Below are 26,106 nucleotides of genomic sequence, written 5' to 3'. Positions count from 1 at the left end.
CCAGATATTTAAATGTCGGAATTGCCTGGTCCGAATTCCAATTCGTAAGGTTATTATCAGTTGTAGTCCGGGTTCCAATTCGTAAGACTATTATCAGTTTTTCTGCTATAAACAGAACGACATCTTTTCCCCGTACTGAGTAATTATAATTTGCACCCATCTATCCTATATTGCCAACCATAAACACCTAAAAGAGTTATTATGATGGCTTCTGCATTCATAACTACGAACGATGTTTGGCAAGATAAAGAAATTCAAAAAATAATTATAAGTATTGTATGAAATCACCAACCAGCATATTAAGGAGAAAATACATGCTGATGTCTCATGTTTGACTCTTTATGGAAACCCAGAGAACGACAATAATCTGCCTCAATAAAACTAGTCATTAAAAACAACACACCGGTAAATAACGTATGTACAAATACGACAGCAGTCCTACAAACAAAAAGCGTAAAAAATTTAGATGATAGTAAATATCACATAATAAGATTTAACATATGGAAACTGACTACCATGGCCAAACTCAAAACAGATCTTCCCCGTCGAGCCCTTCTGTGCGCTCATGAATCAGAATCCTGCCTGCTTGCTATGCACAACTCATGCAATTCATTGAGAATCCATTCTTCCCCAGTGTGGCCCCCGAGGACCAAAACCCTGGTTCCCCCAACGATGCAAGTACTATGACCCCAAGCAAACTTTGGAGGCTGCCCTGGGACATTAAGAGTCCTCCATGATGGTTTGTCTTCACTAGGATCCAACAAAAACAGCTGTGAAGGAGAATGAAGACCAGCTATTGAGCCACCAAAGACAATTATCCTCCCACAAGGCATTGTTACAGCAACATGATCGAGTCTAGGTGGTGGAACCACAGCATTTTGACTCCCGACACCTGTCAATGCACCGCATTCAAGCTGCCTCCACTGTGGCTTTTCATTCTCCAGATCAATGGTATATGCCTCCCCTGACCGCAACTGTAAGTGACCGGTCTTTGCAAGGCCACCAAACATCAGTATTTTTGTCCGTCCATAGACAGAGAGTGAGTGTCCTAATCTAGATGGTGGAGTCCAGGATGTTGGTATCTCTTTCCACGTGGGTTTCTCCATGTTCAGATCCAACAAAAATGTATCACTGAGAAGCACTCCTGCATCTGTGCAGCCACCTGAGACAACTAACTTAGAGCCTTCCAGTGTACAAGAACTGTGCCAAGATCGAGGCAATGGGGGAGTTCCACCTGAGACTTCTTTCCATGTTGGCTGCTTGGCATCCAAGTCGAGGACAAATACATCATTGAGCAATCCTTGCCTCCCACAGCCACCAAAGACCACCAACCAAGAACCATTCAGGCATGAGAGTGTGTGGCCCCACCGCCCTGGAGGAGACGATTTAACACTCACCCTACGCCACTCTGGGTTTGCTGCATCAAGATTAAGGACAAATGTGTCATCCATCGGCTGCATATTGACTCCTTCTCCTCCAAACAAGACCAGTCGATTTCCTGCAGCACATGCACTAAAATTGCAACGTGAAGGCTCTACCGCACCTCCAACAGTCAATTTCTTCCAGCAAATTGCTTCTAGTGTTGTGAGTTCCCTAGCCAAACGTCCCCATCCTAACTTTTTGGTCATCAATTCTAGTGCGCCTGTGACGTCTCTTCCCCATGCATTTTGACACACCATTTTCCTTACATGCTCATTCTTAGTTAATTGCCGAATCCTTCTGCACACAGACCCAATTGATGCAACATCCCTTGGCGTCAAGCGTGACAAAATATTTTGAGCTATTACTTCATCAGATAGCTGAAGAAGCCCACATACTTCCAGACGCTGGATACGTTGTAAATGTCCACCCACTCGGAATGATTCAACTGACAAGTCACTTTGCTGCTGACAGGTTTCTTTGAAAACTGGATAAGATACATTATTTAGGTCTAGTTTTGCTTCAGAAAATATCTGGATACCTATGACATGTGTTACCATACCATCATCACTATGAATTGGCATAAGCCTTAGCCTGTTCACTAAGGGAGTACCATCTTTCCTGAAGTTAAGGAGCTCTCCTTGAAATTCAACACCTTCCTCAAGGCATCTTCTGATCTCAGAAACAACAACTGGATCCACCAAAGGGTGTCGTCTCTTGGCACGAGGATCTCTAAATTGCAGGAAGCGACTGATGAATCCAATGTATATATGTCACAAAAGTTTCTAAATGTCCAAAAGACAAGATACTACAAATAATCAAAACATCACTTTGAGAAGTAGATGCCTGAACAAGTAACAACTCCATCGAACAAGAATGCGAGTGTTAAGCAGTTATGCAGGTATTTCCTCAGTAAATTACCAAACCAATAGATAATGATAAACTGAAAACACCTTAAAATAGAAATCAAAGTAGCAAAAACAGTAAAAACCTAAGCCATCTCAAGTCGTCAACTACACAAAGAAAAGCTCAATACTAGACCAAAATACACTACTTGCTAGAGTTAGTTTTGCAGAAAATCATATTAAACATAACATCTACCAAATAAGAAATGTCTGATTTCTCCAAAATGTTATTACTTGCGCACCTCTGGAGGAGCTCGTACAGGGCGCATCCAATAATCAACTACATGTGGAGAGTAACAACGCATAACGGACAAGGAGTAGATGATCTTTCTCTACGGATCAGATAGCTTTTTCACTAACAATTCAAAAATACGGCAGTGATTTCCAAAAACGTTCGTACAATGTCTTACAAATAAAAGAATAAATAAGACGTAAAATGCAAAATTATCCGGAGACGAAATTAGGATTAAATATTTCCGTAACGCAGCATACTCTGTTCTCAAGAAGAAACACACAAATCAGAGTCCGCAATAAAATTCAATTTTCCACTGCACAATTCCATTAATCCGGATTCTTCCCCCAGCAACCAAAGAAATCCACAACAATCAATCCAAAATATACATAAAAAAAATATCTAAAACCAGACACCTCCAACACTCGCACAGAAAATCAAACTTACCAGTTGCGACCAAGGACTTCGTCGGCGCGAAATCCAGTGGACAATTCAAAGACGGTGTTGACGTATATGATCGGAAAGTCCAGTTCCATCGCATCCGACACCACGATCGACGTCGGCACCGCCGCCGGGGAGTAGAAAAATCTGTCAGCCACTTGTGGAGCCACCTCCTCCTCGCTGTCCTCCTCCATGTCGTCTGCGTCACCGCACTTCAGCCGCTTCCGCAACAAGAGCTGCGGCGGTTCTTCATCGCTTTCTTCCATTCCCATGTCTCTCGCTATGTAAGAATTTTTCCTAGTTATTTATGCGTGTGTATATATATTGTACACAATGTACAGTTGGTCTTGAGAGCGAGACCCAGATACATGTCCCAGGTGAGTTATCAAATAAGACGACCTTGATATGTTAATTACGAGAATGCCACGGGGCAATAAAAAAAAAAACCATCTTGCTCCTCCGTAATTATTTTTAGATATTTCCTAACTTTTAAAAAATCATTTATTCAAAAACTAATTTCAATATTAAAAAATTCTTATAATTGATTATTAATTTATCTTGACTTTATTTTTTTTCAAACATATTAAATTTTATTGCATCTGAATAATTTAAAAATAATTTTCATCTCAATCATTAATTTTGATATTATTTGTCAAATTGACCATCAACATTATAGCAAAATAAAATATTTTATACTATATTAATTTAAAAATATAATTTTCAATTTTAACAAAGAATTCAAAATATATTCACAAGTCTCCCATTTTTTATTCTTACTTAATTTTTATTTTATCCATTACCCATTTGCAAAACTTATATTTTTTTTTCTTGTATAGTGATTAAAATATAAAAATTGAAAGCGTCTGGACGTAACAGTTATAAATAAAAAGAATTAATGTATTATCAATCTATTTATAAAAAATACATAATTGTTTTGGTGGATTTTAGACATTACTTTGATGAATTATCATAATGAGGTACAAAAATGCAATAAGTTGTAATTAATTTTGAGCTTATTTTATTTTAATTTAAGAGAAACAAAAGAAAAAATCATATATTTTAAAACATTCATATTTAAATTATAATTTAAAAAATACTTAATTGAAAATTTTGCAGATAAATTAAAATAAAAATAAGGGTAAATACAACGGGCTACTTTAAGATCTGCTATACAACACAAATTTTTCATTGTTGTTTGAAAAATTACAAATTTTTTTATCGGAATTAAAAACAACCCATTATAGAGATGTACTTTTTATTAGGATATTATAATTTTAAATGATATTTATAATTTTTTAAATAATAAAAAAATATTTATAATTATGACAAATTTTAAAAGAGTAAGCCATAATTTAGCTTAAAAAATAAAAAGAGGAAGTGGTTGATAAATATGAAGGCGGGGGCGGCAATAATGTATGATAGGCCCACTTGCGCCGTCCATTGATATGAAAATGGTATGATGATCATGTGGGGAATTGGAAACATACGACTTACTTAAATGGCACGAGACTATAATGTGCTCTCTTAGTACCCATAATTATTCGCACAAGTGTCCATACAATCCTATATCACTAAAAGCTGCACCACCACCAAAACCCTAAATAAAATTATATTTGGTTCGACCCAACCAATTATACAGTAAATATGATATATATATATATTATGTATTAGTTATTTTTTTTTAAATTATACATCAATAATATGATAAATGTATTGTACTTTTATATGATTGATTCGGGCGTGATAAAAATTAATTTGGATTAGAATTTTCCGCACCAGCATTCTCTGATTGGATTTTGTGTTTCAAAATCGTTTTTATATATTTTATTTCATTTAATATGTATGCACTATGTATGCAGAAATTATAAAATTTATTTTAGTTAGAAAAAATATTTTACAAAATTGACGTGTATGTATTAAATAAAATAAATACCATTATGATTTATAATAAAAAAAATCCAATTTGATTTTCGCAACTTATTCTAACCTCACTTAATTTAGATATATATATATATATATTTATAAAATCATTTTCAGTATTATACAACTGGGGAAGTATATTTCATACGTGTGCATTTTCTACAACTTGATTGATAAAGTTAAATGATATGGTTTAAAATGGGTTTAATTGTTCAAATAATATTTTTTTTCTTGCAATAATACAGAAATTGTAAAATTATAGGAAGTCGTTACTCCCAAATTTCACCAACCACAACAAAAATCTTCTTCGACAAATAGTATAGATTCAGACGTTAAATTTTAATAAAAATAAATCGTCAAAATGACAGTACGTATTAATATTATGCAGATCATGAAAAATACTTTTCTTGAAATGAAAATGAAATAATATGAAAAGCAACCTAAAATAATATGATTAGGTCCAAATCCTTAAATTTGAACATAAAATGATGTGAAGTTAAATAGGAATGGTGGGGAAATGTCTCATTCTGTTGTTTACATTAGTTGGGACAGACAATTCTGAACTCAAAAAGCAAAAGCTTATAGTTTCTATTCATGAACAATAACCAAACATGATATGTGCAGAAATTGATGCACAAAAGCTCTTTTTTTCCCATTGAGTCTTGTAACTTGTAGCTTTCTTTGTTTGCCATTTATTTTATTTTACTTTAGAATAAAAAAAAAATACGTGGTAAAATTAAATTTTTATGATTGTAGTTGACGGGATACGAATTTTCTTTTCAAATAATAGAATTTATTCTGACGTATACTCAGCAAATTTCATAAACAAACGCATTTCAGAAAATGAGGTGGGATGAAGAATATTCAACAAGTAAGCACAGCGGGTTTGTTATGATCTGAAATAAGCGTTTATCGGTTTGATATTAAAAATAAATTAAAAAAGTGTGTTATTGGTTTACGATTTTTACTTTGAAAAACACACACACACACACAAAGAAAAAGTAAAAATATTATGAATTGAAGAAAAGGAAGAGCATGTGTGATGTTGGAGCAAAGGGTAAAAGAGGGTGGGGTGGGGGTAGTTCTGTTAATAAGAGGAAGAATGAGGGGCGAAGATATATGGGGAGAAGGATATTTGGGTGGGAAGTATGAAATATCTATACCGAACCTGCCACCCGGGATCATCCACGTCACCTCCTTCTCTTAAAGCACATCTAGATATTTTTCTCTCCCTCTCAAAATCTCGCTGTCCTCTTCGTGGGCCCCATCTGCCCCCCAATCCCCCCCCTCCCCCCCCATCTTCCTCTCAACTCAGTATTACATTACTCTACCAATATAATATATAAAGGAATATTTAACTCCAAACTCTAATATATTAAATAATTTTTTTATTTATAATGGACGGTCTCGATTAGTTGGTGTGATAAAATTAAATACCATAAAATTGGGTGAAATGAAAAATAAAATCATAATAAATTAATAACTGATTTCATTATTCAATATTTATTGTTTGATTTGACGTATTGTGATGTGTGATATTTCATATTATAATATAATATGGTATTTAATTAAAATTATTATAAATAAATGATAAAACGCAAATAGATAATCAGTGGTTTTATCTTTTTTAATGTTGTAATTTGTGAATAATACACAACAGAAAAAAAAAACTCTGTGTGTTTATTGAAATACATTTTTTAAAATAAAAAAATTTGTGGAATATTTTTTTAATAATAATAAAAAAAGAGTGACTGCTTAATTTTTTTAAAAAAATTATAAAAGTATGGAATGACGCAAACCAAATGAACCATATATGTCTTAATATAATTATGTAAAATACGTGGATTTTAAATTCAAAATATTTGAAGTCCGGTAGTGAGTAATTGAATTTGCACGAAAAATTCAGCTTGTTTCCGCTCGTACTTTTTTAAAGTGAAATCGATCGACTATTATTATTATTTTTTGAATAAGTCAATTACAATGATTATATCATATAATTATATCTAATTAACACCTACTATTAAAATAGAGTAACATCTTACACGTTGAATAAATTCGAACCCAGAAATGAATTTCAACTCAGCTAAGCTTCATGGGTGTCTTTGCTCACACTTTTCACTTGATTTTTTTCTCTAAATATCCCTCCATTTCTATCAAATAATAATTATTACAAGGTTGAAAATAAATAAAATAAAATGCATCTTTTTTTCTTTCTTTTCAAAATGCCATATTTTACAACTTGTTAATACAAATATATATATATATATATATTATTGATTATATGAACATTTTGAATATAATTTATTAAAGTTTGATATAATTCATACTATTTAATATTTTTACATGCATCACTTGTATAAAAGGACTCATCGTATCATATGCATTAATGTGTGAATATATATTGGGGTGATTTGATCATAAAAAAATTATTTAACTTGCAATAAATCATTAATAAGTCATTTGAGGGTAAATATTGATTTTTTAATTCAATTTTTTGTTAATATCAGCAAATTCGATTAATTTTGACTAACTGACCAATTCTTTTGTTAAACTGAAGCAAAATTTAAGGGTACTAAACATAATTTTTCAAATCACATAAAATCTATATGTAATTACATAAAATCTCATGAAAGGAACGTGTAATTATCTTTAAATAAATATAATAAAAATATAAAATATACACACGCATCGAGTGCGCTCCCACCCACAATATGAACTTAGTTTGGGCGGTGGAATCGGGTCTTGAATGCATCAAACGTGAGTCCTTTCTCAATGTAGTGAATATTGGACGGATCAAAAGGGCCCTTAATTCTGTCTATGCTCCTGATTACTGCCTTGCTTGGAACCACACTTCTTGATGGGTCTGCAGATGTCTTGTAACTCAGGCACGATGAAAATCCCTGATTTTATCAAAAAATTAAAATTATTATTCGAAACAAAAACTAAATTTAAAAAAATGTGTTTCGGGCCGAGTTTATTTTTAAATATTTTATAAACTTTTACGTCTTGTAATTTATAAAATTCCGATCAAATTCTGAAACAGTGTTGTTTTCTTTTTCGATGATTCAAAAATACTAGATAAATTGTGGCTGTTAATCGTTGTTTCTGCAAATAATGCTAAAATATTTGTTATAATCTTTTCAATAGTGTCAGATATTCTGGCCATAAATGAAAATCATAACGAATATTGATTAACAATGGTTAAAATTTAGGTTTTTACATTAATTTTATCTGACCGTCGTATATAGTATTAATTTACTGTTGTTTTAAAACTGTAGTAATTTTACAGTGTAGAGAATAATTAATTTTTTTTTATAGTGAATTAAGATTCGAAACGTTATTGATAAAAATAAAATTATAACTCGTAGATTTTATGATTTTTTTAATAATAATTTTGTTTCGAATATTTTATGAGATAGGTTTAGAAGTTTGCACATTACCAGACAAACATTCTCCAAAACAATGAAGATGTACTGCACAAAGAGACTTTCTTGTAAATCAACAGCTTTGGGAGAATGAGACTTTCATGTACTATTTGCACAAAGAACAAGGTTGTACCTTTGTTTATTTATTTATTTATTTTTAAATACCTAAGTACATTATTACATATATAATATCATAAATTAAGTAATACAACGACTCGATCTGTGCATTAAATCTAGGCGTATCTTATGGTTAATAAATAATAAAACTGAATTCAATTCAATTAATTTTATTTTCTATAAGTCAGTAAAAAAATCGTATGTTATTCCGTTGCAGGAATACAATATATGTTGTACATAATTCTTATGCAACATTAATTTTCTGCAGATTAGAGTGTGTTTGGCTAAACTTGTATAAAAGATCTTATAATTTTATAAAATATTATTAAAGTTTATAAAATGTTAAATTTTATTTAATAAGTTTTTAAAATATTTAAATAAAATAAGACGATGAAGCTTATAGGATATTACTAATGACAAATTTTGAACTAATTTAATTGAGTTTGCTAAGATTTTTCAAAAAATGAATATTTAAAAAAACAATAGCTTGTAAACTCTTAATATCTTATTTTTGGAGTTTATAATTAAGGACTTTTTATATATTAAAAAATAATAATAAAATTCTTGGTAACGTCTTATGAGATGCTTTAAAGAGCTTATAAGATTACCAAACTACCCTCTTAAGCTAATTACATACAAGTTAGGGATAATTACACTTACACTTTCTGGCTTATAGTTTATTTATACAAACCATTCCTGTTTTTTGCATAATTATAAAAATTGTCCATGACAACAAGAAAACATCGGTAGTTTATATAGTAATATTGATATTTTTAAAGGGTGTATGTGTAATTTTTTAAAATATAAGAGTTATTTGTGTAAATGATGTTGACAATTCTGATATGTATATATAATTGTAAAAAAAATATAAATAATTTGTATAAACACACCATATATGTGAGGGTGCAAATACAGTTATCCCTATAAGTTATAAAAAAACAAAGTTAAGGTAATGTACCTTGAAGATGAGAACTTCAACTTGTTCCTCATCCACCCAAGTCTGTACCAAAAGAATCTCATCTTTCATGGATTGAGTATACATTTCCAGCATTGCTATCTCTTCATTGTACCCATACTCTTCATCCTCCTCCTCCTCCTCCTCATCGTATATCACTCTCCGTCTAGCACGACTAGGCGTTCGAGAGGCTCGTTCAAGCTTGAACTGTAGACGGCCGACGGACGGAGGACAACAGGCGACGGCGGCATGGCCCGATGGGCTGCAAGAAAGAAATGGGGTGGGAAGAAGGAACGTTAAGGGATTTGAAGTCCATTTTGGCAAGTGCTTTAACATGGGGATGCTAGGAATGAAGATAAGGGTCAAGTGTGTGTGTATGGAGGGTTACATGTTAGCATTAGAATTTGGGCAAGATAAGGTTGAACTAGTACATACATGGCCCCAAACTGGGCCATCCAAATTAAGTTTTTTGACGTTTTACACTTTTGTCGGGCGATTTACATTACGGTCGTATATTTTCGAATAATTCTTATGATCTATCTATTTAGGCATCAAAGGATTGTTATTGGGATTTTTCGATACGATTTTAACAATTTTTCGACATATAGGTATTGTTTCAGCAAGATTTTGTGGTATATTTTACCCATTCATATAGCAAAATCCACAGTCATCTCTAAAATATCAATTTCAGTAATTAAAAAATCAAAAGTTGATTAAAACCACTCCTTTTCAATTTATTTATTGAAGCGTACGCACACAAAGCTTTAATATATATATATAGTTTGAATAGATGTGGTGATGGGAAAAGTAGGAAGCAAGATACGTACAAAGATTGTATAGAAGTAGTAGCAAATACGGACAACTTTAATGCAGTTTCCTCCTCTGTCTTCCGCGTTATCCTTTCCATATTTAAATCATTCCTAAATCCATGAATTATCAATCCCTCCCTCCCTCCCTCACTCTACTTCTCCCTCCTCCCCAACCTCTCCTCAATCATTGCCTTTTCTCCTTTCACCTCAGATCTCTTCCTCATACCCCTCATTTCTCTCCGCTCGATCGCCGCCGCTAGTTATACTTGTGCAACTGGGCAGCTAACTATCCACTGCGGTGAAATTCTGCTGCAGAGGTAGAGTCTTCTTTTCCTTGGTCCCAATTGTGTGTGTATTTTTACGTTCATACTGCGTGGAGTTAGGGCTCAAATGGCGTGCACGAGTGGCGGCATGTCGGATGTGGCTCCGGTGCCGGAGCAGTTTCCGGTGGGGCTGAGGGTTTTAGTGGTGGACGATGACGTCATCTGCCTGCGTGTTCTGGAGCAAATGCTTCGAAAGTGCATGTATAAGGGTTAGTGGTTGTGTGTCTGTTTATTTATTAAATTTTTTGTGCCTGCTGAATTGTTGTTTTTGTCTTGGATGTAGTAGTGTTGAGTGATGCTCATTGTTTTTCGACAGTTGTTATTTTACGCCGTTTTCCGAGGACCGGAACTGTGTTTCTCTGTCGGAGATGAATCATTATTCTAGTTTTATCGGTTCGAAACTCGAAAATGACAGTTCAGTGTTTGTGGATAAGTAAAAATCTGTGCTACTGCATACTTTGCTAGGACTCAGTTCAAATGCTAGGTTTCATAGACTGCAAAGTGGACTTGGTTGTAGTGGATTAGGAGAGTTATGAGATCAACTTTCTTAGGTTCATTTTCAAGCCCATGTTTTATATGGCTCGTTCCCAAGATCATCCGCTTCTCTGGTTATCCAATTTCCAAGAATCCATTAGCTTGTCCCCTCCGTCATGCTCCGCGCAGTTTCCAACTCCTCTTGTCCTAGGAATGAACAATTCGATGTATCAAAACCACCCTCGACCATGTTAGAAATGGCATGAAGAACTGTTGTCTACTCCCTTTTTCGCTCCAAAGTCCCAATAGCTTCCCAGCCACCTCATTCATCACCACTCTCACCTCCCATTGATCTTTCACTATATCCTCCTACCCTCTATATAAATCCCACTCCCCACTTCCATTGCAACTCTTGCTTTGGGCCTTGCCAGCACAATTCTGTCCCATTAACACAACCAACCCCCTTAATTGAGAGCCAGATGAAAACCGCTTACAGGTCCCTATTCCAATCAGCAGCCCCTTTTCTGTTTTGTTGCCTTTTCCCTCTTCCAAGTTCTCAAAATTCTTTACAAACCTGTTCACTTCTGTTCTCCACCTCCTCACCACCAGAATCTGGTCCTAGCACTTTCTGCACTCAAACACCAGCCTCTACAGCCTTCCTTCACGATATACCACGGCTCCTCCTTGTTGCCATCACTGAAGCCTTTCTCTTAATGCCCCCCACTCATTGCCCCTCTTGGAAACTATCTTTTCTTCCCTGTTATTATAAACAAACCAAGAGAGGGAGTGTCTCATTTGGCCTCCTTCGTCTGTGGGCAAACTCCAACTGCCTCTGAGTTGTCATAGAGAATTTTACTTATTGATCTACTTCTAATCTTTATACAGCCCCTTTTTCATTTTAATTTATATATTAACTATGTGGAAGCTTTAGTTCCTGTGTGAATGGATTCTGTCAAATTGACCTCTTCCTTGGATTAATTTCAAACTGCTGATTCTTGCAGTTACGAGTTGTTCTCAAGCTACAGTTGCTTTGAACTTATTACGGGAAAGGAAAGGCTGTTTCGACATAGTACTGAGCGATGTTCACATGCCTGATATGGATGGCTTCAAACTTCTTGAGCTAGTTGGATTGGAAATGGACCTTCCTGTTATAAGTGAGTGCTGGGTCATGTGCTAAGGCTTTAACATTGGTTATCATAAGCTAACATTACATATGTTGTGCAGTGATGTCAGCTGACGGGAGAACTAATCTTGTCATGAGAGGAATAAGACATGGAGCCTGTGATTACCTAATTAAGCCTATAAGAGATGAGGAATTGAAAAATATTTGGCAGCATGTTGTTAGGAAAAAGTGGAATGAAATTAAAGAACATGATTACTCAGGTAGTATGGAAGACCATGATCGTCAAAAACGAGCAATCAATGATGCTGAATATGCTTCGTCTGTGAACGAAGGGGCAGATGAGGTACTCAAAACGCAAAAGAAAAGAAGAGAATCTAAAGATGAAGATGAGACAGAACTGGAAAATGATGACCCTGCCACAACAAAGAAGCCTCGTGTGGTCTGGTCAGTAGAGCTCCACCAGCAATTTGTTAGCGCTGTAAATCAACTTGGGATTGATAGTATGTACTTACACACTTTGCTGGTTTGTTACCTAGAGCCAGATTTGTATTGCTAGAAATTATCTGATCCCTACATTTATTATACACATTGGTTTCTTGTTCTTGATTCTCTCAGAGGCTGTACCTAAGCGGATTCTTGAATTGATGAATGTTCCGGGATTAACAAGGGAGAATGTGGCTAGTCACTTGCAGGTATTATATCTCTTCCCAACATTTAGTCTTTCAATTGTATATTTCTGCCTTTTATGTGCTCTCTTTTAATACAAATTGTAGAAATAGAGGGATTGCAATATAGGTGAAGACTGAGTTTAGAGTCAATGATATTGCGATCCATTTTCATCTTCAAAGAGAATAAATAGCCAATTTTACAAAGGCACATTGACAAAGGTCATATGGGAACAAGTAATCCTTTTCATGGATAACATTGTAATTTTGGTCTTCTGGTCAAATCAGAAAAAACGCCCCGAGTTTTAGTTGTATTTTGCATAACTGTTGCCCAGAAAACATTTCTGTTTATCGCTAATGGATGACCTATTCTTTATCTCCTTTCCAGTAAAATGTACTGCAAAAGGCTATTCGTTAATAATGAATACTTATTCTTCGGTTAGACCATGTAAGATAATATATATACTATTCTGCATGTAAAAGTTGTGCTCTTGGATTTATTATTTTTCTGCTAACAATTGGTCTCCTGTGAATTTGATACTTCCAAATAAACACATCAAGTTCGTTCAACTTTCTTGTTTTTTACGTATTGCATCGAGGTTTATTAATCTTCAACTTTTTATTTCCTGTTACACCTGAGGTTGGAAAGGATAAGCTAAACAATACAGAGACCCAAGAATGATAAGATACAGTTCTAGTGTGAGCAACATGACATGGTCTTCTGTTCAATTTCTTCCTCTCATGATGCACATCCTTCATCAAACCAAGTGCATGAACTAGGAAAAGGATATTGGTTCTGGAGCATCGAAACATTGAATTCTGTTTGCATAAGTTCTATATCCTGTATCACCATCAGATATCTAGATCATAAGTTAGATAATATATTTGACAACTTTGTCTGTATGGGTAACTAACACTTACTGTCAAACTAATTATTCATGGGTCGTTTTACCACATGAGGTACGGCTTTTCATGTGGGTGCTTGAAGTTCTGTCTGTCTGGATGATTTGTGCTCTTAGTGATGTATGTTTCTGTCGTCTAACTCTTCTTTGTCCTTATCTCATTTCTTACTGATTATTATGTCAATATGCAGAAGTTTAGACTGTACCTAAAGAGGTTGAGTGGGGTAGCTCAACAACAGGGTGGCCTTCCTTCTACTTATTGTGGACCAGTGGAGCAGAATATCAAATTAGCTTCCCTGGGAAGATTTGACATTCAAGCATTGGCAGCTTCTGGCCAACTTCCCCCACAAACTTTGGCAGCTCTACATGCTGAGCTTTTATCTCGACCTCCAGGAAACTTAGTTTTGCCAGCACTTGATCAGAGAACTCTATTGCATTCATCTATTCAGGGATCTAAATGTGTTCCTGTGGATCAGAATGTTGCTTATGGTCAACCTCTGATTAAATGCTCATCCAACATTGCTAAACAAACTTCTCAGCCTGTCATGTCCAATGAGGATGGTCTCTCAGAATTTGAAGCCTGGTCATCAAAGAACCTTGGTGATATGGTACCGGCCTGCAATTTTGGCACTGTAGTTGAAACAAACAGTAATATGTTGATAAGTTTCATACAGCAACAACAGCAGAAACAATCTGTAATACCAGAACCAAGTCGTTCAATTAATGTGCAGCCTTCTTGCTTGGTGGTTCCATCTCAGTCTTCACCCAATTTTCAAACAGGAAATAGTCCTGTTTCTGTCAATCAGAACTGTGGCTTTAGAAATCTTGCAATGGATTACAACAATCCCTTACTTCAATCAAATAATTCATCAGGTTCTGGGCAAAACATGGAAGTAGAATGTAAACCAGTGCCCATGCATTCTGAGTTTGGCACTGCAGGTTCTGTTTCATCTGCATCATCATGCTCAAAAAATATACAAGACAGTGCTTGCCAACGAGTTCCAAGCTCGCCCTCTACAATCAGTGTTGTCATGCAGGTTCCTAGCATGAACCGTGTGCAAAGTTCTCACAGTGGGAAACCAGACCTGGTGCAAGTATCAACTAGAAATCCTGTATATGTTGGTAAAGGACCATCCATACCTAGCCGTTTTGCTGTGGATGAACACGAGTTGCCATTGAGCAACATAGGTCAAGTGAAACTATATGCTGAGAATAATGGTAACAAAGTGAAGCAGGAGCCAAATGATTTAACAGAAAATGTAAGAGTGGGCATCCCAGTGCGGCAGACCTTCCCCCAAATGATCTAATGAATGTTTGCTCTGACTAGGTAAAATTTTCTATTTATATTTTGTCTCGCTTTCTATCCAGATTTATGAAGCACTAAATTATCTAGTACATTTTGAAGGTAGTCTTTCATATTATCCTAGAGCAACTCTAAAATATAAGACTAGTTGGCTGCATCATGGCATCATGGGCTTGTTTTGGTGGTTTGCTGTTAGTGAGAACACAGCATGCAATTGGCTCTTAGTTTCGATTGTCACGGATCCTACATTGATTCTATAAATCACCAATCAGGAAGTCGAAAGGTTCCATATCATGGTTACGTATTACTTACCCTGAAAAGCCAAGCATAAGAGTAATGGTTTATACTTCTGAGATTAATAATTTTGGGTCTGGCTGTCCATGTTAGTATAGGCGCAAACAATCCTATCCTAACCTAGTGGAGCAATTGAGCCTATGAAGCTCTTCGTGAAACCTACCTGAAATTGGAGTCTCATCAATTGCAATATCTTGCTCTTGACAACATTCTATCAAAATTTATCTCTGTACATAAAACTAACAAAAGTAGTTTTTTCTTGAGTTCATCCTCATCCAGCTGGCATTATGATACAGTTACTGCACTTTTTGGGCCACAGAATTGCCTAACACCACTTAGCTTTGGTTACCAATTCCACCAAATGCATTTGTGTTAGAAGGTTATTTCCCAACTACAACTCTGATAAGATCATATGGGAATTGTATAAAAAATACTACGCGCACCTGGGTCTTCTTTTGCTTGCTCTCTGTGAGGAAAGGCATTAGAACTCTCTTTTTCATATTTACAGTGGTGGGCATGCATAGATGTATGACTTCGGAAGTGGATCCAGTGTGGCTGTGAGACAGTAAGAGATCTAAAATGAATTGGGCTTAGCCAAGGGATAAGTTTGAGATATTGTGAAAAAAATTAAGGGTGAAAGGAGGTCATCTTACTAGGCAAAATAATGCATCTTCCCAAACAAAATCATAATATTAAAAATTACTGAGAAGTTGAAAGTAGCTGGCTGATTGAACAAGAATATTAGGCTTCATAGTGGCTTGGAATAAATTGAGCTGGCTTGATTTGTCAACTCAGAATGTGGAATTCAAGTAAAATTTTGTTTGACTTGGCTGGAAAAGCTTGCCAGCTGGCATGATTGGTTTTCAGCCCTAGTGAGAGTTCTGCATTCATTTTAGCCTCCTCACAAAGAAAATGTGGAAATAAACAATCATATTAATATGCATTTTGTTACAAATAAAGGGTAGCTCCTAGTAATGCAACTTCGTAGATGTCGGCCAAAACATATGTAATTGAAGACCAAAAAAACCTGAATATTCACTAATAAGATAGTAGATACAAATAGTGCTGAACTTTAGTTACAAGATATGAATGGTCTGTAAATGTGTTGTGTTTCTGGAAATGATTAAATAGTAAACTCAACTTTAAGAATACTACCATCAAGTACCAAGGCTTCTGGGTATGCCATTGATGTGCAGCCTGTGATGCATGTGACTAGCTGATTTTTACTTGAGCAGTGATAGGGTTTCATTGGATATCTAAGTATCAGGCTTCTGGGGTAGTAAAGCAACTGTGCTTAGTGTGGATCCGATTTCAGGTTTTGTAACCATTTCAATTTGATTCTTGATACAGGTGCTCATGTCTTTCCAGTTGCAAATTGCAAGGAATGGATAGACAAACTTCATCAGAAGCCAGTGAATCGGTAAACTGAAAGCGGAATGCCAATATCATGACTATTCCTCAAAACCTGGTATCCTGAACTTCCAGGCAGATATAATACTAGCTCTTCAAGTAAGACTTTAGGCAATAAGTTATATATATGGAAGATTTCGATAGCTTGTAATACTATTCACCTCGACAGCAGCCTGCCGTCGAAATTGTGTAGTTGTTGGGCAGTTGGTCACAAAATTCTGATTTATTCGTCACTTAGTTGCTAGCACATGTATATAGTTACTGAAGGCTGTTGATGTGTCGAGCACACACGCTGGTGGTATCCTAGAGTGGGAGTCGTAATAGCCTATGCATTTTGATAGGCGGTGCAAGAGTTGCGGCCCTTTTCTATAGCACATTGAATTCAAGTTGTGATGTGAGATTTGCTGTATATCAGAACAAGAAGTCTTGGTGATTTCTGACAGAAGATAGCTTTGCTTGTTCGGTTGATTGGGCGCTGTGATGAAGGAATGGTGTCTTTGATTGTGGAAATTGACTTGAGGTGTTGTGTAGGCAATTCTTGTGCAATCAAAAATGCATTCATGTCACACTTACAAGTGCTACTTTCTTCCAAACTTTGTTGGTTGAAAAAAATTGTTCAATTGGGGACGAATTTAGGATGGTAGCTGAGCTGCGGTAATTACATTTACGCGTCCTCACTTAACAAACTATTATTACCTTTTGAAAAATTATATATATATATATATATAACATCAACGTTATTTATATAAATTATTTAACTTTTTTTGAAAAAGTATATATACACCCTTTAAAAAATATTAATATTATTGTATAAACTATCCTTATTATTTTATTGTTATGCATGGTTTATGTAATTATGTAAAAAAAAAGAGTGTAAATAAATCATAAATAAGAGCGTAAATGTGATTATTCTTAAATTTAATATATAAAAAGTCAATTAATGAATATATATAAGAAGAAAGGGTTCTTAAACTTAATAGTAAATCAATTTGAGTCTTAGTTCATGATATCACTTTCTATTAAATTTAATAAATTCATTAATCATACTTTTCAATCTAAATTTTGACAAAAAAGTATTCTTATATGTGCAAGAAATGAATAAAGTATTGAGTTGATCTTTTATATCTAATAGTTAAATGAGATGGTGATGTGAGCTTATGAGTTTTCAAAGAATTGGCAGGCTACTGTTTGTAGCGTCCTAGTTTCTTGATATTTCCCTTATCTCCATAGCTTCATAATTCACTCATAAAACCATACAGCTCAGCTTTCTTTTAACGCTCTTCACTCAAACCCAAACCTACTCAGAGCATTTAAGAGAAGTCTACGCATTTTATTGCATCACATTTTTTTCATACAAGAAATTGTTTTTACTATCCCGGTTTTTAATACAAAAATATCTCATCCAAACACATTTTTATTTTATCTCATTTTTTCTAATATATATATATATATATATCACAAATATTACAAATACAAATATATTTCTTGTCATAACAAACTTACTGTAAAACGTAATAATCCGAATATATTTCCATTTATGAAACAACTGCTATGTTTGTTTTCATTTCTAACTTATTTTCGAGACAAGTCAAAACATACTCAATGTTTGTCATCATTCAAAAATACCTTATTTAGGTGTTTTAAACTGTTTTAGCACAAATACATGCATATATATATAAATATATATATAAAAAAAATATAATTTAACAATGAATAGTAATTTTTGTCTCCCAAAACACAACATTAAATATACCATACTTATTTTAAATTATCTCTAAACAAATTCAAATATACATACTATCTCTAACACACACTTATTTATTTTTATTTTTCTCTCTATCTCAACAAAATATAACAAAACACTCGTAAAATGAATCCAAACATTATGAACAAGTTTTCAAAAACACTACTTGACAAACACTGTAGTAGACAGCGGTCAGTTGCATTTACTCAGATAGGTACATCCAACTCCCACTAGACCAAAGGGATTTAAGTCTAACAATTATGCTAGAAAAAGTTTGTTAAGAAGGCCAAAAGCTGTTCCCTATCTTCATCTTGTCTTATTCAAAGCTCACCGATCACCATATTCCCAGTAACATTGTGAGGAAACTTGTGATTAACTTATGCTGCCTTTCTCTTTGTCAAACACTACCAGTCTTTTAGACTTCTCTCCTCCTCTCTTTCTTCACTCCCCTCTTTTTGGGCTCAGAATCAAATCCTTCCGGAAATGGACCAGAATCAAGAATTGGCAGTAGCCCAGTTGAGGGAATCAGTTCAGAAGCTTGGTGGTTCCACTGAGGTAAGTTTTATCACCTTTTCTGTATCAATCTTTGCTCACATTTGTACTAGTGTGCGTTTTTTATAGGAAAGTTTAGTTCTTTGATGAGAATACGGCTCTTATCTTTTGTCTTGCAGAGGTGTGGAGACCTTACGCTGATGAGATTCTTGATTGCAAGATCAATGGACATAGAGAAGGCAGCAAAAATGTTTGTGCAGTGGCAGAAATGGAGGGCTAGTTTTGTGCCCCTTAATTACATCGCTGAATCTGAAATTCCAGATGAATTAAGTGCAGAGAAAATCTATTTGCAGGGCCCATCAAGAAAAGGGTTCCCAGTGATGTTAGTCAAAGTGAACAAGCATTTTCCAGCCAAGGATCAGCTTCAATTCAAGAGTAAAAATGTTTTCATTTTGGGGTTTGTTGTAGTTGTTTACTTCATGTTTCTTTAGGTTATAATGTGTGATTGTTCATTAGTTGGAATGGTTGTTTTGTGGTTTAGTTCATAAAGATTTGATGCCTGCGGTGCAGAATGTTGCCTTTCTTATCCTTTTGTCGTTGTGTGGATGGGTTCATGCAAATTAGATAATGATGGCGTCCATATACAGAAAGTGAAGTTCTTTGATTTTGATAATCAGAAGTTTGCTAATTGTTTCTGTATTGACTTTTCTGTCATGGGACCATTGGATGATCAGTCCAATTATGACGGCCCCTCCATGGTTAGGCAATCTCTACTACCTACTGCTTGTATTTTAATGAGCTTTTGGATTCTTTTCATATTCCACCTTTTAGAGTTTTGGGTATACTTACTTCTCCTCTTAATGTAAGTGATTAAGTTCGAATGCTGGTTTATAGTTTATCATTCGTTTTTATGTCAATATGTCGACGTATGCAGATATCATTATGCTTGTAGTTCATAGTATATGCCGTATATTTGGAACAGTAAAGGTGATATAATCCTGATAATTTGCTGAAGATCTTTACCCCACCAACGGTGAGTGATGAAATATAGCATAGAATAGACGGTAATTATGAGGTTGGGAGGCCTATTGTTATGTTTTCCTGAAATGAAATTGTGCAAAGAGACACAAGAAGCTTAACATATACTGCTAATACATTTCATCTTTAGTTTTGGATGCACATGGGACGTCTTTTTTTCAACAGTATACATATGTGCCTGCAGCCTAGGAAAATTGGTGTTTTTCCACAAAAAGTAACTCTGGCGAAATTGATTGTAGTTAGTAAGATTTGGATGCTGAATTACGGTAAGACTAAGTTGGTGGAACAGACAAAAAAACAATCTATAATCATGGCTGTGGATATGAGTTACATCTAGAAACTTCTTGAATTTTCTGTTTCGAAGAGTTACGTTGAACACTTTGCTTTCTGATTCTAAGCTTTTCTTGTGATGCAGAATTTGTGGTATATATACTGGACAAAACCATTGCAAGGTAGAGATTTCTGTTAACTCTGTGGTGATTAAGTTGCAGATATGGTGGTTGAATTGATAAGGGATTGTCAACTTTGAGATTCTTGTTATTTTGGCCTAAGAACTGTGCTTCAAGAAACAAAATGACTATGACAAGAAATTGGCAAAGCCAACTGTATTTACTGTGGTGATTGTATTTTTTCCACGAAAAAAGGTGAACCCGAGAAGGAGCAACTCTTGACTTGAGTAGGAAAGTTGAATGTTCTAGGCTACTTGCTTGTTTTAATGCTTTGCAGCTGTCTATGTTTTGTTTATGATATCTGAATCACAGTTCTTTGGATTGATATTTTCTTTTTAATAATTTTGTGATGCTCCATAGGCTAGTAAGTTTAATATCCCGCGCATATAATACAACTCTCATTCTAGGTATAGTCACAAGAACAGGTCCTCTCCCGTAACGCACTGATATCTGCCATGGTATGTAGATAATACGCTCAGAAACATAAGCAAGATATCGATAAGAAAGCATAGCTCCATTTCTGCTAAGAAACTTAAGGTGTCATTACTTAAGTATGAAATCCTTGTGCTATTCAAAATGTATATTCGAGTAGTATTTCAAGGCAACCCAATCATGATACGCATCTTATTTCCAAGTGAGTTGTATCTCTGCAAAATGAGTTTCTGCTCTGACCTGTAGTCGTGGCTGCTGATTTCAGTGGTTTTAGAGGCAAGGAAATAGGCAACGAGAAGTTGATTGGCATTCTTGATCTGCAACAACTGTCCTACAAAAACGTCGATGCCCGAGGTCTAATCACTGGTTTTCAGTTCTTGCAAGTAAGTTTTCTTTCAAAAATATTTACTAAACCTACACATATACTCCTCTTGTGCCGATGCTCATTCCCTACAACCATTTGAGGGTTTTCCATTGAACTGCTAGCGTACTGATGCCTGCTCATAACCGAGTATTTCACATTGAACGTTCTTGTTGCCATAGGCATATTACCCAGAGCGCTTAGCCAAGTGTTACCTGCTACACATGCCCGGTTTTTTCGTGCGTGTTTGGAGATTCGTTTCACGCTTCCTTGAGAAAGCTACTTTGGAAAAGGTACAAAACCATATATCAATATCTTATTATCAAAACATGTGTACCTGCTGGAAATGCATGCTTCCTTAAAAAGATATACACCAAGGTTTATACATATTACACATAGCTCCTTTGTCTTTGTAAAATTACTCGACACACCTTACAGTTGTCTTTTACATTACGCTCCAGATTGTGATCGTGACGAGTGAGGAGGAAACAAGAGAATTCAAGAGGGATGTCGGTGAAGATGCATTGCCGGAAGAGTATGGTGGGAAAGCCAAACTGATGCTTCTTCAGGATGTCGTGCTAACACCGTTGGATGACTGATTCCATCCTCGAGTCCATCATGGTACGATCATGACCCTAACTCAAGAAGCAGATAGTGAGTGAGTAGTAGACTCTCTGTGCATGGAGAGAAATAGAATAAGAGATTGGAAGAAAGACGACGACGATGATGACAAAGGAAATTATGTATCAATCACACTTGATTTTAGCTGTATTAATTTGCACATCAATATGGATGAATCATCATTTTTCTATATTTTTGCATGTCTTGTCCCAAAAAAAAAACAAAAATGACACTCTAAAAGTAAATTATATTGACATTCACAACGTTATATCGAAGATATACACACTTCTTACCTTTGAGGATGTAGTTGTTATCGCAAGTACATCCCTATTTAGTGACAAAAATTTAAAGAAACACTTCTTAAGGTGTATTACACTAAAACCGTTTGAGAGGATGTACCTACAATTTTACAGGAATAAGAAGTAATTTTGTATTAAACCTAACCTTAAGGGGGTGTCAATGTGATTTACACGACATAAAGGATGTTGTTTATCTGCAGATTTTGCACTTGTGCTGTGTGAAACTGCTAGTAAATTGCGACCTAAAAATTAGAGGAAAAAGTTGGAGGAAAAGCTTACATTATGTTTGGATTAATGTTTTGATTGGATTAATGTTTTGAGTGTTTTTGTTTTGGTGTTTTGGAGATAGAGAGAGAAAAATTGAGATAAGTAAGTATGTATTTTGAGATAGATGATATGCCTGGATTTGTGTTTTGATATAATATAAAATATCGTAAAATAAATGGTGTAGGTTTGATGTTGGAATTTGGGAGACATAAGTCACTATTTATTGTCAAATCATATCTTTTAATATATATATATTTATATATATGTGTGTATGTATATAGTATTTTATTTGTTAGTAAAATATAATATATATTTGTTAAATAATTTTTTTTACATTTTAAATAATAATTATAATTTTAATGCATAATTAAATTACATTGCAGTATTGTCTCCAAAATGATTTTGTTAAACTTTATCTTTGGAATAAAAAAAATATAATATATAAAATTTAAAAAAAAATAGAATTAAGTATGTATTATTGGTATATTGTCCTCAAAATTTAAATTTCTCAAATATTTCAGTGAAATAGAAAAAATTATAAGTACAAAAGATTTAAATGGTCTAAGTTGAAAAAATTAAAAATAAAGAGTTAAATGCACTATGTAACATGTTGAAAATACATTCATTGAAATTTTATATGTGAACTGATAAATTTTAATAGATAATTGAAGTAATAAAAATACGAATTAGGTATATAGTATTGATATATTGTCAGTAGTGTACGCAACTGCTACAGTATTTTCATTAGGTAGAAAATTTTTACATATTTTAACTAAGTAGCATTGATATTAAATATTTTTAATATCAATAATTTCATAAGTTAATAATTATTTTTTAGTAGTAATTATTAATTACATTTCACAAATATTATATATTAAATAATATATAATACATATAATATATATAATAAGAAAGAAGAAAGAAGAGAAGAAGGAGAGAGAAATGTAAGAAGAGAGAGAAAAGAAGAAGAGAGAGAATAGAATAAAAAATAAAAAATAAAACATATAAAAATTAATTTTCACACTCAGTAGTGGTGTGAAGTTACAAAATCAAACTTGTTTTTGTGTTTCGGCCCAAAACACAAAAACAAACATAGGCTTAGAGATTTAAGTCTTGTTTTCTTTTTCCTAAAAAAAAATTAATACATTTTTTCACTTTTCAATTTTCTTTTGTTTGAAAATGTGAAGAAATTTGTTTTTATATATTTTGGGTTGAAAATATTTAACCATTTTTTTTTTATTTTAGTAATTTCTTTTTCTATAAATATTTTTCAAAGATTACATTAATTCGATATTATTAATAATAAAAAGAATACAATCATAACAATCAATTGAAATATATTTTATTTGGCATAAGAATACACATGCTTATTTCTATTTACAATTTGAAAAAAAAAAAAAAGTATTGATGCTTCACTCAACTAAATTCATTCAATGGAAAATGAACATGATTCTTGACATTTCAACCAAAACCCATTGCTCAAAGATTCATTAATATTTTGGGATAGTTACGCTTCCCTCTATTTAAGTTTAGGAGGTATGAAATTATCAACTTTGCCCTTATTATATTCTTTTATTTTTTTAAAGAAATTTAAAACTTATAAAAAAAGTCGAATGGGGTAGATGGAATAAAAATTATGAAAAATATATCCATTTAGTCTATAAAAAAATATTTTTTTTAAAAAAATAAATAAATTATAATTTTTAATCCACAAAGCCATTTTGATCAGTTTACTAAAAAAAGGAATGGAAATATAATGGATTAGATTAATTGTTAGACGGTAATTAAAATCAGGGGGATATTGATAATTTTTTAAATAACAAGGGAGTATTCATAATTATGCTAAATTTCAAATTTGTCCTAAAAATAATTTTTATAAATAGACGATAAATCAAGACGTGCAAATATAATTATTCCTAATATTTTTCTAATATGCTGGCACTCTGGCTATTTAAACGAGAAAGAAGCAGGCTGTTTTAGCTCCAAGTCTGCAGCCGCCAACCTTTCCAATTTCAATCTTCACTAGTCGCTGGCTGACGCCCCCTATTTCTTATTCAACTCTCAACCCTACAACCTTCATTCGCAGAAAGCCGCTGTCCAATTTCCCCATTTTCCCTTTTCCGCCGCCGCCGCCGCCGCCGGGATGAAACCCCCTACCCTCTCCCTCCACCACCACCACCGTCTTACCATTCCCTTCCTCCACAGGCCTACCAGCATTTCTCTTTCTCCCTCCCCTCGTGTCTCCAATGCCCCCTTCACGGTCCGCATGTCCCTCAAAGAAGATGGCCCCTCCGTCGCCATTGTCGGAGTCACCGGGGCCGTTGGCCAAGAATTCCTGTCTGTTCTATCCGATCGAGACTTTCCATACCGGTCCCTCAAGCTACTGGCATCCAAACGCTCCGCTGGAAAAACCCTCACTTATGAGAACCGAAACTACACCATCGAAGAATTGACCGAAAACAGCTTCCATGATGTTGACATTGCTCTCTTCAGTGCCGGCGGGAGTATAAGCAAGAAGTTTGGACCTATAGCCGTTGAGAAGGGCACCATTGTGGTAGATAATAGCTCGGCATTTAGGATGGACGAGGGGATTCCGCTTGTGATACCGGAAGTCAACCCTGAGGCGATGGAAGGCATTAAGCTCAAGAGTGGAAAGGGGGCGCTTATTGCAAATCCAAATTGCTCCACTATTATTTGCCTCATGGCTGCCACTCCATTGCATCGTCGTGCGAAAGTATGGGTTTTCTTGAGCCTCATTTATTTGGTTTATGTTTGTGTATGTATGTTGGCGATATGTGTGTCTGTATATATTGGACTGAGATGCTTTACAATAAGCTGGGAAGATGACAAACACTTAGGATTGGCATCCGGATGAGGTAGATGCGTGTTAAAAAAATTTCCCTTTAAAGATGGCTTATCACAAAATTTTTCAAAATACTAAGATTTTGTGATAAGCCATCTTTCAACACAAAATGGTTTTGTACTCCTACAATCTACGAACTCTTATGTTCAAGTCATCACCAAATGATTCAGGAAAAAACTCTTGAAAAAAGAGTAGATCTTATACTGATGATAAAATTCTGATTATGGTGTATTTGTGCTAGAAGGGATTCTTTAAAGGGGCTTTCTTTGGAGTTGAGAACAACTTTGGTATCTTTTTCATTAATATCAATCTTATATTTTCTTTCATCATAATCATGAAATCTTTATGATTTTGCATTATAGGTTGCTCAAATATCTAGAGTGATTTGCAAAAGCAGCATACCATTTTAGTACTCATTTTATGAAAAGTTAACCCTTCAAATTTGTTGCTGATGCCCTGCATGTTGTTCAATAAGTTCTGCAAATGATGCACCTCCCTGTTTGCGATGCTTGGTTTTTGTCTGTCCAGAACACTAGATCATTAAATGTTTCCTCCTTTCGGATCACAAACGCTTTCTGGTGCAGTGGACAATTACGATCTGAACTGTTTCCTGGACCTCTCTTGTCCTTTTCCGAGATGCTGATAATCTTTCCTTTCAGGTAACACGAATGGTTGTCAGTACTTACCAGGCTGCGAGTGGTGCAGGTGCTGCAGCAATGGAAGAGCTTGAACAGCAGACTCGTGAGGTTTTTTCTTGTCTTTTCTCAATCTTTTGATGCTATCCTCCATTTGAGGATGAATTAAATGACTTCTTCTTTAATAG

The 26,106-nt window shown here is 34.5% G+C and overlaps 5 protein-coding genes across 6 annotated transcripts in view; 3 read left to right on the top strand and 2 right to left on the bottom strand.

Annotated features, from left to right (window-relative positions):
• On the bottom strand, positions 275 to 3,328 carry LOC105156190 (adagio protein 3). 2 transcript variants are annotated; one of them, XM_011072260.2, is made up of 3 exons: positions 3,004 to 3,328; positions 1,982 to 2,169; positions 355 to 1,906 (listed from the first exon to the last, which is right to left on the bottom strand). In XM_011072260.2, the coding sequence occupies exons 1-3, from the start codon at positions 3,267 to 3,269 to the stop codon at positions 564 to 566; spliced, it is 1,797 nt and encodes a 598-aa protein (XP_011070562.1). In that variant the 5' UTR covers positions 3,270 to 3,328; the 3' UTR covers positions 355 to 563. The 2 variants fall into 2 exon arrangements, with proteins under 2 accessions (XP_011070560.1, XP_011070562.1); XM_011072258.2 differs by having other exon boundaries at positions 275 to 2,169.
• On the bottom strand, positions 7,556 to 9,934 carry LOC105156318. The gene is made up of 2 exons (XM_011072415.2): positions 9,418 to 9,934; positions 7,556 to 7,817 (listed from the first exon to the last, which is right to left on the bottom strand). The coding sequence occupies exons 1-2, from the start codon at positions 9,748 to 9,750 to the stop codon at positions 7,635 to 7,637; spliced, it is 516 nt and encodes a 171-aa protein (XP_011070717.1). The 5' UTR covers positions 9,751 to 9,934; the 3' UTR covers positions 7,556 to 7,634.
• On the top strand, positions 10,270 to 17,360 carry LOC105156189 (two-component response regulator ORR21). Its single transcript, XM_011072257.2, has 6 exons — positions 10,270 to 10,755; positions 12,022 to 12,174; positions 12,245 to 12,643; positions 12,759 to 12,835; positions 13,902 to 15,037; positions 16,658 to 17,360. The coding sequence occupies exons 1-5, from the start codon at positions 10,614 to 10,616 to the stop codon at positions 15,015 to 15,017; spliced, it is 1,887 nt and encodes a 628-aa protein (XP_011070559.1). The 5' UTR covers positions 10,270 to 10,613; the 3' UTR covers positions 15,018 to 15,037; positions 16,658 to 17,360.
• Positions 18,716 to 22,046, top strand: LOC105156188 (SEC14 cytosolic factor). The gene is made up of 6 exons (XM_011072256.2): positions 18,716 to 19,016; positions 19,133 to 19,388; positions 20,407 to 20,443; positions 21,138 to 21,255; positions 21,416 to 21,526; positions 21,695 to 22,046. The coding sequence occupies exons 1-6, from the start codon at positions 18,945 to 18,947 to the stop codon at positions 21,830 to 21,832; spliced, it is 732 nt and encodes a 243-aa protein (XP_011070558.1). The 5' UTR covers positions 18,716 to 18,944; the 3' UTR covers positions 21,833 to 22,046.
• LOC105156186 (aspartate-semialdehyde dehydrogenase) overlaps positions 24,395 to 26,106 on the top strand; it is a gene marked incomplete in the record, with an annotated part of 4,010 nt that continues 2,298 nt past the window's right edge. The window contains 2 exon segments of the mRNA XM_011072255.2: positions 24,395 to 25,154; positions 25,943 to 26,029. Of these exon segments, the coding sequence (XP_011070557.1) occupies positions 24,564 to 25,154; positions 25,943 to 26,029 (678 nt within the window).

The sequence above is a fragment of the Sesamum indicum genome, linkage group LG2, assembly GCF_000512975.1.
Source record: "Sesamum indicum cultivar Zhongzhi No. 13 linkage group LG2, S_indicum_v1.0, whole genome shotgun sequence".
Classification (NCBI taxonomy): Eukaryota; Viridiplantae; Streptophyta; class Magnoliopsida; order Lamiales; family Pedaliaceae; genus Sesamum; species Sesamum indicum.
The sequence above is the reverse complement of the archived record's forward strand: the minus strand, read 5'-3'. Positions and strand labels throughout refer to the sequence as shown.